At 40.1% G+C, this 11,813-nt stretch overlaps 1 protein-coding gene across 6 annotated transcripts in view; it reads left to right on the top strand.

Moving 5' to 3' along the window:
- KCTD3 (potassium channel tetramerization domain containing 3) overlaps positions 376-11,813 on the top strand; it is a 106,631-nt gene continuing 95,193 nt past the window's right edge. For 4 of the 6 annotated variants that reach the window (XM_021393248.1, XM_021393247.1, XM_021393252.1 and 1 more), the window contains exons 1-2: positions 377-603; positions 2,581-2,627. In XM_021393248.1, coding sequence (XP_021248923.1) covers positions 553-603; positions 2,581-2,627 — 98 coding nt within the window. In that variant the 5' untranslated portion in view covers positions 377-552. Of the gene's footprint in view, positions 604-2,580; positions 2,628-11,813 lie in introns of all 6 variants that reach the window. The other 2 variants (XM_021393254.1, XM_021393249.1) reach the window with 1 other exon arrangement.

Below are 11,813 nucleotides of genomic sequence, written 5' to 3'. Positions count from 1 at the left end.
GTCTCTTCTAAAATCTGATATAAAGCCCCAGGGTTTGCTAACGTGAAGGTTTCAGTTTCTTTCAGTTGCCTGTTGAATCTTCCTATCTAGATGCAATTAAAAAAGGGTCATTTTGTTAATAGAGGCAAGTGTCAAAAAGATCTACCTGTGGATGCTGAGATGGACTTCTTCCCATCCTTGAGCTAATGCTGTTTTTTTTTATATATATATATCTGTAAGAGATTATTCTTTTTTGCACCTTTGTCTCAAAGCTTGCTGAGGAACACAGATGGACAAGTCCAGGCAAGTCCTGGTCAAAGTTCGAGAAATCCTTTATCTAAAGAACACAGATGGACAAGTCCAGGCAAGTCCTGGTTAAAGTTGGAAAAGTCTTTTGTCTGAAGATCTGCTGGCCAGGGGCAACGAGTGAGATAAGTAGCAGCTTAATGGCCGGGAAATGGTCTTCTGCGTGGGCTCATCTCGAGGGAGATAGCCATCTCAGGGGTGCTGCACATGACTCTCACCTAAGCGCCTAGGAACGGCTGCACGTGACTCCTACCAGAATGCCCAAGAATGCCATGTTGGCAGAAGAAGAAGGATAAAAACGGGACCTACAACCAAGAGGTGAGGTCTCTGACATCAGACTCCTCATGATGTGATACCCGCTTGCTGCCTGTTTCTCCTGGACTCACTGCTTGCTGCCTAAGGACAGCCACTCTGCTGCTGCCTTCTCCTGCGCTCCTGCTCCTGTATCAGCCTTGGACCATCGGAACGGCGTGAAGGGGGACGCAGCTCGATCTTTGGTGGTGACCATTCTCTCTTCACGTCATTCTTGCTCTTTCCTATCTTTCCTATCGCCCGCTTTCCCTTCCCCATCACCCTAATTTGTAATAATTGCTGGCCTTCCCTTCTCCATCTCCCTGAATGCCTAGGATTTGTAATAAACTGGTCAGACCAACATTTGAACCCTTGTTTCTTAATCTCACATTGGGTATACATATATCAAAGAACCTTCCTCTCGCTCTGATAATCGGAGTGAGACAATATCGCAAAGCCCATAGCAAGTGTAGTCAAGGTGAAATGAGTCAAGTTTTACTACCTCCCCTTTTTACACAATAGCTCTGACCCAGCAGCATTTTGGGGAAATTGGATTTCTTTAGTTGGAGGGGATGAGTTCAGTTTTAGGCCCCTTGCTATGAGAAAGATCACAAGGCCCTGGAGCATGTCCAGAGACGGGCAACAAAGCTGTGAAGGGTCTGGAACACAGCTTTCATGAAGGTCGGCTGAGGGAACTGAGACTGGTCAGTCTGGAGAAGAGGAAGCTCAAGGGACACTTCATCACTCTCTACAATTGCCTAAAAGGAGGTTGTGGAGAGGTGGGGATTGGCCTCTTCTCCCAGGTAACAGTGATAGGATGAGAGGGAATGGCCTCAAGTTGCACCAGAGGAGGTTCTGCTTGGACATTAGGAAAAACTCTGAAAGAGTAGAGATGTATTGGAACAGGCTGCCCAGGGAGGTGGTGGCATCGCTGTCCCTAGAGATGTCTAAGGACAGGGTAGTTGTAGTACTTAGGGACATGGTCTAGTGGGCAATGTTGGTGGTAGATGGATGCTCGGACTAGATGATCTTGGAGATATTTTCCAACCTTAATGATTCTATGATCTCTGAAGAGAAGTTAAACTACAGGGCAACAGGTCAGGCTGTCAAGGTAGGACTTTTATTTCTGCTTGAACCTGTAGTGGTGTGCAGCACATCAAGGAGGCACTGAGATGAAAGCCCTGCAGCTCAGGTGCAGGCTGATTAGTCCTACACAGCTGAGCCTTGTTGGCCCACTTAAAGCAAGGTGATAGAGAGGTAACCTGATATGGGTGTGGAAATTAACAGCTCAGTGAGTTTTAAGCCTGAAAGAGATCTGTGGGTCCCAAAAGGCAACCCAGCTCTGGACTTGGAATGGTGTGGGACCTGGCTGCCAAGCCATCTGCTGAGCACTCAGGAAGGGGAGAGGATTCTGGTGCTCAGTGAGAGTAAAGGATGTTGCTGAGCCTTGGCCCTGCCTCCGCGCTTTGGCGTTTCACCTTTTGACAAATGCCTGAGCTGCTGTGAAAACAAGGTAGGACAGAAGTCTTGTGCTAAAGGATAGTGATTTTTTTTTTTTTTTTTTAATCTGTAGTAGGTTGTGGCCTTGGCTTCATTGTCCTCTGACCCTGGCAGCTGTGGTGATGATGGAGATATTATCAGGTGGTGGTAAGGCCACTTAAGTCAACAGGCTGTGTGGAAAGAAGTTGGTATACTTTTGCAGTGGTGGTGTTCCTAGAAATCTGTAGAAAATGTCATTAAGTAAGCAAGATGTTAAGGTGTTCAGCAGCAATCAAGTCGCAGAGAGAGAATAGTACTTGAATCAAATACATAGGAGGGAAGAAAACCGGCTGCACAAGTTCAGATGAGTTGCCTGTTTCACTGCTTTTCATTTGTTAAGTTGATAGTTCACTGGAAAAAATGCTTTGTCAAGTTTATTGCTGAGGATTACTTAGAATTTTTTTTGTCAAATATAACTGAAAGCACGAAACATTTATTAGTATGTGTCTTGCTTCTGTTTTTCAGGAGAGCAATCAAGCAAGCCTGCGTTATACTATAAAGGGAGGCTGTATGTAAGTAGACTTTTCTCAAGCCCTCTTTTCTTTTAACATTAAATCTTCTATTCTGCTTTGCATGTGATCTAGAAAGATAGATCAGCTGTACTGATGCAGCTTGCCCTGTGATACCTAAAAATACATAACCATTCCCAGTTTTATGTGTTGCTGTTTATGTGTTTTGCTTTATTAAAAATGGGAAAAAAAAAGTCATGCTTGAGATTATCAGGTGAATTTTGCTAAGCAGGAAGTACTAAGCATGTTTTTAGAGGAAAAAAAAGTGGTGCTTGAATATTTTGGAATGATACTGAAACAATTAAAGGTAGATGAATGTAATCAACTGGAAAAGTTATGAGGTTATATGACTCTAGCTGTGGAAAAAAATTTAGACTTGGCATTTCCATCTTAATTACTATATATTTTTTTTTTTTACATAGGGTTTTAGTGTTTAAAACCTCCTGTAAAATAGCTGTTACTTATTGCTTTGTTCTTTTGTGCTCACTTAGTTCTGTCTTACATCTCTCTGGAAGAGGCTGTTTTCCCTCCTCTTCTCACTCTGAGTGTTCAGGTTACTGTCACTCATGTTTGCAAGAAGGCACGTGTTCTGGCTTTGAGCTTATGGCCTGGTGATGGCTTTCTGTGGCTGCTAGGGCAGCTTGGTGTCAACAAGTGTAGGAGATGACAGTGTCTGGAATCAAGGGCTTTTGCATAGTCATCCAGAGATGTTGGCCTAGGTATTGTGGACAAATAGAGTTATGAAGATGGGTATAACACAACATGTTTTCATTGTTTATTTTCAATTTCTGTTGTAATCTTTCTATTAATGAAGAAAAAAGAGAGTGGATGAATTTTGCAAAGGTTTTACCTTTTGAACCACACATGCTCTGTTCCCTGGACTATCCATTATTTTTGAAATTGTTAGCATCTCTGGAGATTAAAAATAAACCGAAGTCCAGGCCAGCTCTGAAGAGTGTTAGCACATTAAAGATAAATTATTTTGTCAAAAGGAGAGGACAAAAGAGGAAACAACATCGCCGTAATGGCCATATGGTCTCAATAACAGTACAGCTCCAAAAGGAAGTACAGCTGTTTTAAGTGTATTTGCTGTTGACAAATTGTTTACTAGAAATTAATGTAACTGAACCACTGAGAGAGGGTAATTGTATTTTAATAAGGAAAACACAACAATATAATATCAGGCCAAGATCTGAAGCAACGATTAGATTTTCAGCAACTAGCCAGTCTTCATAAATGTATCTTTATATAGCTCTATTTCTACCAAGAGTGAAAAGGAATGGAATTATTGAAGTTTCCAGCAAATAGCATCCTCTTTGATCTGCTCACTTTCTATAGTGAAACAAATTATATAACCAAGTTATTCTTGATGTGTATAACCTAAAGCTTGTCAGAATTTCATCCAAATCTTAGATTTCATTTTAAACTCTGGAATAATTATCCTGTTCATTGTGCAATAACCAAAAATAAAATTGCAAACCTATGCATCATGCTGCTGTCCTGGTGTTGAGTCTGGTTTCCAATTTTGTTTTTTATCAGCTTAGACAAGTTGATGGGAATTAAATGTGTGATGAGTTACATATTGCGTTTTTTTGGTAATTGAAGTGCCAGACATCTTTGACTCCTGTGAGTTCTACATAAGGCTTTTGGCCTTTGAGGAATGTAAACCTTCATTTGAAATTACCTTCGTGTTAGGCAGTACCAGAAAGGGGCTCTTTGAAAAGAGGTAGTCCCTTTATGCTCCAGGAAGGGCAGTCCACTCAAGGATTGGATGGTGCCCTTCTGTGCCCTGATTTTAAGGACACTGGATGCTATTTATTTGTTATTCCTTTCTGAGCAAGAGGAAAGCATGGAAAGCTTCCAGCACCACTGCCTGTGATGTTCCTGTGCTCTGGATACAACAAGGAGCATTATCTCTCTTCTGTTGGGTACAAAACAACAGATGTTGTTCAAACCAGTTCTGCTTTACATTTTTTGAATCTTCAACTCGCACCAGTGGTGGATGATGGCGTAAATGTGTAGCTATCTAGAAGCTGGTGTGGAGGTCTGGTAATAGTGGCATCCTCTTTCCAGCGTTTCTAGATGCACTCAGGCAAAGAGTGTGCTTAAAATCCCCTCACTTCACAAAATCTGAGTTTATATGAAACATAAATGATCTTTTAATGGAAGATAAATTCTGTTTTCGTGCAATATGAAATGAGCAACTTTTTTTTTTTATGGTCACTGTTTGTTAAAGGCCTTTCAAATCCCTTTCTTCAAAATGGCAGTGTCACAGTCATTTGCAGGAGGATTTAGTTTGCCACTGCAGGAATGAAAAACCTCTGAGATGTCAGCACTTATGTTGCAAAAAGAAGGATTGTTTTATAGTTTGGTCTCAGCCAACCAAATGTATCTTGGCTGAGAGTTGTACTAAAGTGCCACTGGGTTTTCATTGTCATTGACTCCTTTACTTTTATGTTTCTAAGATCAGTGTCATATTATACTTTGATCTAAAGAGTTGGATATTCAGCTGCATATATATATATACTTCTTTCTGGACCATGTCTGTTTTAATGAAGGATAAAACCAAGCATACACATGGTCCATTAGGAAAGTTAAGAGTTCTCATACTGGATTTTTTCATTTTGTTTTATTTGCGTGAGTATTTTCCTTACCAATTAAGAAGCTGGGAATATATATTTCCCTTTCTACTGAGGTGGGAATTAATTTGCTGCTTGCTAATGATCACCTCTGACTAAGCTCAGGAACTGTAGCTATGTTGATGTCATTGGTTTTACTAATTCGAGTGTCTGATTCTGCTTTTAATTTAGCTGCAGGCACAAGCAGTACAATTTAACTTCTGGTTTTGATTTTTATATTTACAGTTGGCAATATTAAGAGCTGGACTCTAAAAGGCTATCCAAGGTTTTTTTTTTTCCTTGAGCTTTGAAGTTTAAATTTAATTACTGTGCAAATAACTCATGAATGGGCATCAACAACATGACAAGAATGGCTTGTACTTTTTTCTTTTTCTCTCCTGTTTGCTTTTTGTAAGTAGCCAGTAGAATAACTTGCACTTATTTGTTAAAAATTATTTTGAGATCTTGCAGTGCATTCTGGAGATGCATTTTAATCAAAATAAGTAGTTTTTCTTTCCTTTCAAAGAAGGAGACATCTGATTCACGTTGCAAATGAATAAGATCTGTGCAGTCATTTTCAGAGTTGTAGATGATCGGACCCATCTAAATTTGTGTTTTGATTCTTGCTAGAAACCATTTTAACCAAGTGTGCTTTTAGTTGCTTGTTTCTGAAAGCTCATGTAGTGAAATTTGTGTCTTGGGAATTATATTCTGTGTTTCACTGTTTAAGACATGTTTGTGATACAACACTTGAATATATGAAATCAATCCTCCTGCCCATGGGCAGTCTTCATCTTCCTCTGAAATATCACAAGATGCAAGTGTCCTATTAGTTCAGAAATCAGACTCCTTCAGACTTGAGTAATATGTAGACTTTAGAATCTGTCAGGGCTGCAGTACTTCACTTGTCCTGCCCTAAAAGTCAGTGTGTGTTACGGAGTAGTAAGCCACAATTTGTGTTTCTGTAAATGTACTCACCAGCTGTGTTCTGCGGTGATGTGAGGGCAGGATGTGAGAAAAGTCTTGCAAATAAACCCAGATTTCATGGATTTCCCTGGAGATTTATGCAGCTCCACTGCAAATGGAAAGCAAACTTCTGGTGGTAATAAGCTGTGGACCTCACTGAAGGATGTGTACGCTAACATGCGGCTTTCTTGTTGGGGTGCATCTAGAGAGAGGTTTTCCAGCAATTTACTAAAATAAGCTCAAGGCTCATCTAACAGGAAGTGAGGCTGTAGTAATAAACCTAAATTTAAGTCCTACTGGAAAGTGACATGTTTGAGGTTTTGTTGTGTACTTGAGAATAAGGAATGGAAAAAATAAGTATTGTGCTCCGCTTTGCAGAGAGAAAGGTCTGAAAGTAAGCAGGAGGTGAAAAAGTTCTCAGGAAGACGCTCCTGCTTATGGACCTGCATTTATCATGCCAGCTCAGGTTCATCTTTCTTACCTACAATTATCAGTGATCTTCCTAGATGCTGGAGAGGAGAGGCTGATTTTGAACCACATGGCAAATTGACTTGGGCAAAAACTTTAGCTAAGTCGTTTCTATTTTGTAGTAATAAATGCCTAATCTTTTTATGTAACATAAATAGCATATAATTATATAATATAGATAATTATATCATATATTGTGTTTATATGTACATTACAGTTTATTTCCTCAAGAGGAGTAGAGTTTCTTCCAATTCATTCAGTCAAAACTCTTATTCTTCAACTTGCATTGTGGGAATAAAGAAAAAAGTCATGTTTTAGTTTAATATTTAATCTGGCCAACAGTGTCTGGCTTAAAATTTGGTTGTCCCTCATTTTGGAAGTATGCAAATGCCAACTTCTGTTTCAGATCAGGCTCTAGAGTTTTCTCTGAAATTCCTGGGTTGTTGCTAACACCTTGCTAAGATAGTTTTTCTTAGTATCCTTTCAGTGAAGACCACTTAACTGCAATTGGAATTGCAAAAATAAATAAATAAAATTCCACAGCAGTTTGTTAGCTGACAGCTCGTTTGCAAACCAGTCGTTCTTCTGCTAGTAAGCCTTCTGCAGAGTCAACCATAACTTCTGCTAATTAATGTGACATATAATGACTTGTTTAGAGATGAAATGTATGACTAATGCTGCAGAGCTGAGTACATTGTCCCTCTCCCTTATTTATACTACCTTGTTCTTCAGTAATTAAGCATGGATTTAATCAAAGGCATCCTGAGCTAGCCTTTTGCATTATGCTAGCTGTGAAAGTGCAGCTCTCAGAGTTTCATGGGGCTACTCTTTCTCAGAATTTCAGTCCCATTCTTAATATTTTTTTTGAAGTTTGCTGGTAATCAGTCAATATCAAAACCTGCAGATAGCACTAACATAGCCCCCACGCTTTTGCTTGAGGGGAACTGGAACATATAATTATTTACTTTTCTAATCCAGAGAAGAAAGAATGATGAAGGAGGTTTAATTATTTCTGAAGGCTGATTCAGTTATAAAACTTGTTTACAGTATTTTTTTAATCTGCATAACTGAAGAGATTTTTGCCATGTGAGTGATATTTTCCTTAGGTTAAAAAGGTAAAGTGCATTTTTAACCAATCATCTTTAACCTTTCTTCTTTTCTGCTTTGTCTGGACTCCATTCAGATGGAAATAAGTAGCTTCTCAGTTAGTAAAAGCTGAGCTAATCGGGAAGAGCATCTACTTCTGTCTTGCTTGTACCTGGTGACATCTCTTCTGTGCTCAGTTCAAAAATGCCTTATAATCAGAAAGCAATATTAATGACCAACTTTCTTTGCTGCTGGGATGCTAAATCTGCAAAGCTAGCTCAGCAAACAACTGACCTGTCTGGCTTGTTCCTGGCTGGGTACCCTTCTGGTGGTCTCCCCGCTAATGTAAGCTGAGCTCATCAGAAAGAGCAGCTGGCCAACCTGACACTGAGACTATGTGAATAATATTACTTAGCTTTATGAGAGGGATGCATCATCTTAACCATACTTGCTAGTTTAAGTTATTGACTGTATGGAATAACGAGGGGAAAAAGTTGGATTTAAACCAAGCCCTGCAGGATATTTCTGGTTACACAGGCCGTGGAAAGTCCTTTCTCAGTATTTCTCCTTCACTCAGGCAGATGGAAGAGCAAAGCAGATGCCGGCCTCTGGGCCGGTGCTGTTGGTGAGCTCATTTATAGGGCTTGGCAGTTTTTGGTAGGCAAGAAGTCATATGATACCAAAGAACCTGCTCCAAATAGGGTTTTGCTGCTACCACTGCACAAAGTTCCTTTTTTTTTTCCCCTCCCTGTAATTAATAAATAACAACTAAGTTGTATTCATGACAGAGACTCTTCAGTTCTCTTGTGTGTATCACTAGTATTTGAAAGCTGGCTGATATTTGTCAACTTTTTCTCTGAATGTTCAAGAAACACTGAGGGGGGGAAAAGTGCTTTTGTATATGCTGGCCTGACTTCATAATTTTGGGGTGCCAATATCTTACGGTGGAGAACAGCAAGATGGATTTCTGGTGGAGGCAGATTAAAAATCTTTGTTTAATTGGATGTATTCAATTTAAAATATATGATAACTACAAAAAAAAAGCAGAACCTTGCAGTAGCCCATGTTATGCATTAACATAAAGGATATAGCAGTCAGCATTTACCACTTGCAATCAAAAAGTAATCATATATATTTAAACATGTTGTAAACAAACTTTTGCTTCCCTTCACAGGCAGAGTTCGAATGGGCAAGTTTGTTTTGTGGCTTTCAGGCAATTTTTAAAATGTCAAACTCCATTGCAGTTAGCACTGTTCAAAAAACACACAAGCATGCATAATTATGTACAAGTAAATACATGCTTGTTCAATTTTCTTAGACAAATAAATGAAAAACAGGTGTTACTTATAGTTTTTATATTTCTCTCCTGACATCATCTCCAGAGATGGGTTATCTTTTTCCCTTTAAGTCTGTGAGGCAGTTGTCTGATCTGAAGAACTGAAGTTGCTCCAGTTGTTCTGCCTGAGTAGCTTTTACTAAGAAGTTTTTAAGTATTCAGTTTCCATTTCTTTTTATAAGCTGCAGAGCACTGTTGTCAGTCATTACACCTGTGTAGCTCTTGTCCCTCCCAAACAGCAGTATCAGAGCTGTTGTGGCAGCATACTTTGAGTATTTTCAATCATACATAGAAATGCTCAAAAATAAGGGGGTGGGGGGATAATATGTATTGGGGGATTATATCTTTTAATTAAAAGAAGCAATGCTTCTGAAGTGATGATTCACAAAATAAATGCTTGTAAGAACCACAGCTGTAACATATCCCTAGATTTTAGTTGTTCTTTTCTGTATGGCTTTGACCCCCACAGTGCTCAGGAGGTCTACTTATCTGCAGTGCTACAAGTCCATGGTGGTTACCCATGAGCTATGTCTTAGTTGGCAAAAGTGCCAGTAATTTTTGAAGTGATTTGGGTGGTACAAAATAAATAGCTGAGTTTTGTATGCAAAAGATTTTCTCTAGAGATGTTGAAGTCTGACTAGCTGGAAGAAAACATGGTGTTTTTGGTTGTTTTGGCTATAGCATGATGTTGCTGACTCTGCACTGCCATTCTTGCAATGTCATCAGGGATGGAGCAGGGGTGGGTATGAAGATGAACAAACATGGTCAAGAAACTATGAATTATGTAAAGCTTTCAGTAGAACCGGTGTTCTCATCTTTTTTATTGTATATTCATAGAATAAGTCAGGTACACATGGTAAAAACTAATTCAAGTAGTCTGTAAATTGCACAAAAACTTCACTGCTCTGTGGGAATAGCACAGAAAGGGGTTTGTGGAGGGTTTCAGCATGCTCACCTTCTATGTTAGTCTGACGTGTACGAGCAGCTCAAAAGGAAGAGCTATGCTTGGTTTTTGTAAAGTATATGCAGAGTATATGGTAAGCTTTTTAGACATAGTTGTCAAGGTCCAGCAATTCTCTACTCATTAGCTGCAAACAAATTACTCTCAAAGGCACCTCTAACAGGATTTGGGAACCTGCGTTCTTGACACAAAATCCATTAAGTGATTAGAGTTTTGCAAAGTCACAACTAACCAAAAGCAGAGTACTGGAAAAGTTCCCTGATGCCTTCCATTGTAACAGGCAGAGCAGTGGAATTCTGGGAACAACCTGGGCTACAACTCTTGCGGGAAGTTTCCTGTGTAAGGTACTAAAGACTGAAAACTGAAGAAGTTGAAATATATGATCATAGAATGGCTTAGGTTGGAACAGACCTTCAAGGTCATCGAGCTCCAACCCTCCTGCCATGGGCAGAGCTGCCCCTCACCAGCTCAGGCTGCTTGGGACCCCATCCAACCTAGCCTTGAGCACCTCCAGGGTTAGGGCACCACAGCTTCTCTGGGCAGCTGTGCCAGCACCTCACTGCTCGTTTTTTTTTTTTTTTAAAAACTAACATCTAAATTACCTTCTTTTCAATTAAAGCCATTCTACCTTGCCCTACCACTATCAAACTGTGTAAAAAGTTTGCCTCCTTCCTGCTTATGAGCCCATTTCTAGTAGTGGAAGGCTGCAATGAAGTCTCCTCCTCAAGAGTCTTCTCTTCTCCAAGCTGAACAAGCCCACTTCTCTCAGCCTTCCATCACAGGAGAGGTGCTCGAGCCCTCTGAGCATCCTCATGGCCCTCCTCTGGACCTGCTCCAACAGCTCCACGTCTTTCTAGTGCTGAGGGTCCCAGGGCTGGACACAGTACTCCAAATGGAGCCTCGTGAGGGCAGAACAGAGGGGGACAATCAGTTCTCTCACCCTGCTAGCCACCCCTCTTTAGATGCAGTGCTCTAAGGGAAATAATCAGTATTTTGTCTCACTAGTAAACTCTTTTAAAATAACAAGCCATGAAGGATCCTGAACATTTTTTCTGAATAAGGCAACAAAAGGAATATCTCGCAGTTCTCAGTTCAAGAATTTTTCTACTCATAACGTAAGAAAGGCCAAGAACCAAGCTGGGACAGACAGATGCTGAGAGTGCTCATGGTGACCAGGCACAGATTGGTCACTGCCCCATTTCCTTCTCTCTCTGCCAGATAAGATAGCAGCAGTGGCTAGTGATGAGGGAGCAAGGACGTAGGCTTCCAAAACGAAGACCTGATCCACCCCGGGTGTATCTCTGAGCAGCACAGAAGGATGACACTGAGGATGGATAGCTGAGATTGGCTTCTTGCATTGTATTGAACTGCATTTCAACCTGTGCTGAGCTGAGAAATTCTGGCTGTGAGCTACTGTTCTAAAATACCTTTGTACTCTGTTTCACATGTTATTTAAAATAGTAATCAGATATTGCAGTAACTAATAGCTTTCTTAAAGCAGAACTACTTCCAGGCAAATAGACTACTTCTTCCCAGCTGTTAATAGCAGCTGCTAGGAAAATACTTCTTGTTGTGTATGTAGAAACAAAGCATAGCTGAATCTAATACTCCCTGGGTGAATCTAGGAAGGGTAATATCTTTTAGTAGAAAGAGATTTGATTACTTGGGACTACAGTAATGATCATTATGAAATCGTGTTCATATCTTTGGCCCTTCTCCAAGTACCATTTTGTAGTAGAGGGATGTTTGCAAGG

Source organism: Numida meleagris, chromosome 3, assembly GCF_002078875.1.
Source record: "Numida meleagris isolate 19003 breed g44 Domestic line chromosome 3, NumMel1.0, whole genome shotgun sequence".
Taxonomy (NCBI): domain Eukaryota; kingdom Metazoa; phylum Chordata; class Aves; order Galliformes; family Numididae; genus Numida; species Numida meleagris.
Note: the sequence above shows the minus strand (reverse complement) of the source record. Positions and strands in the feature narration are given on the sequence as shown.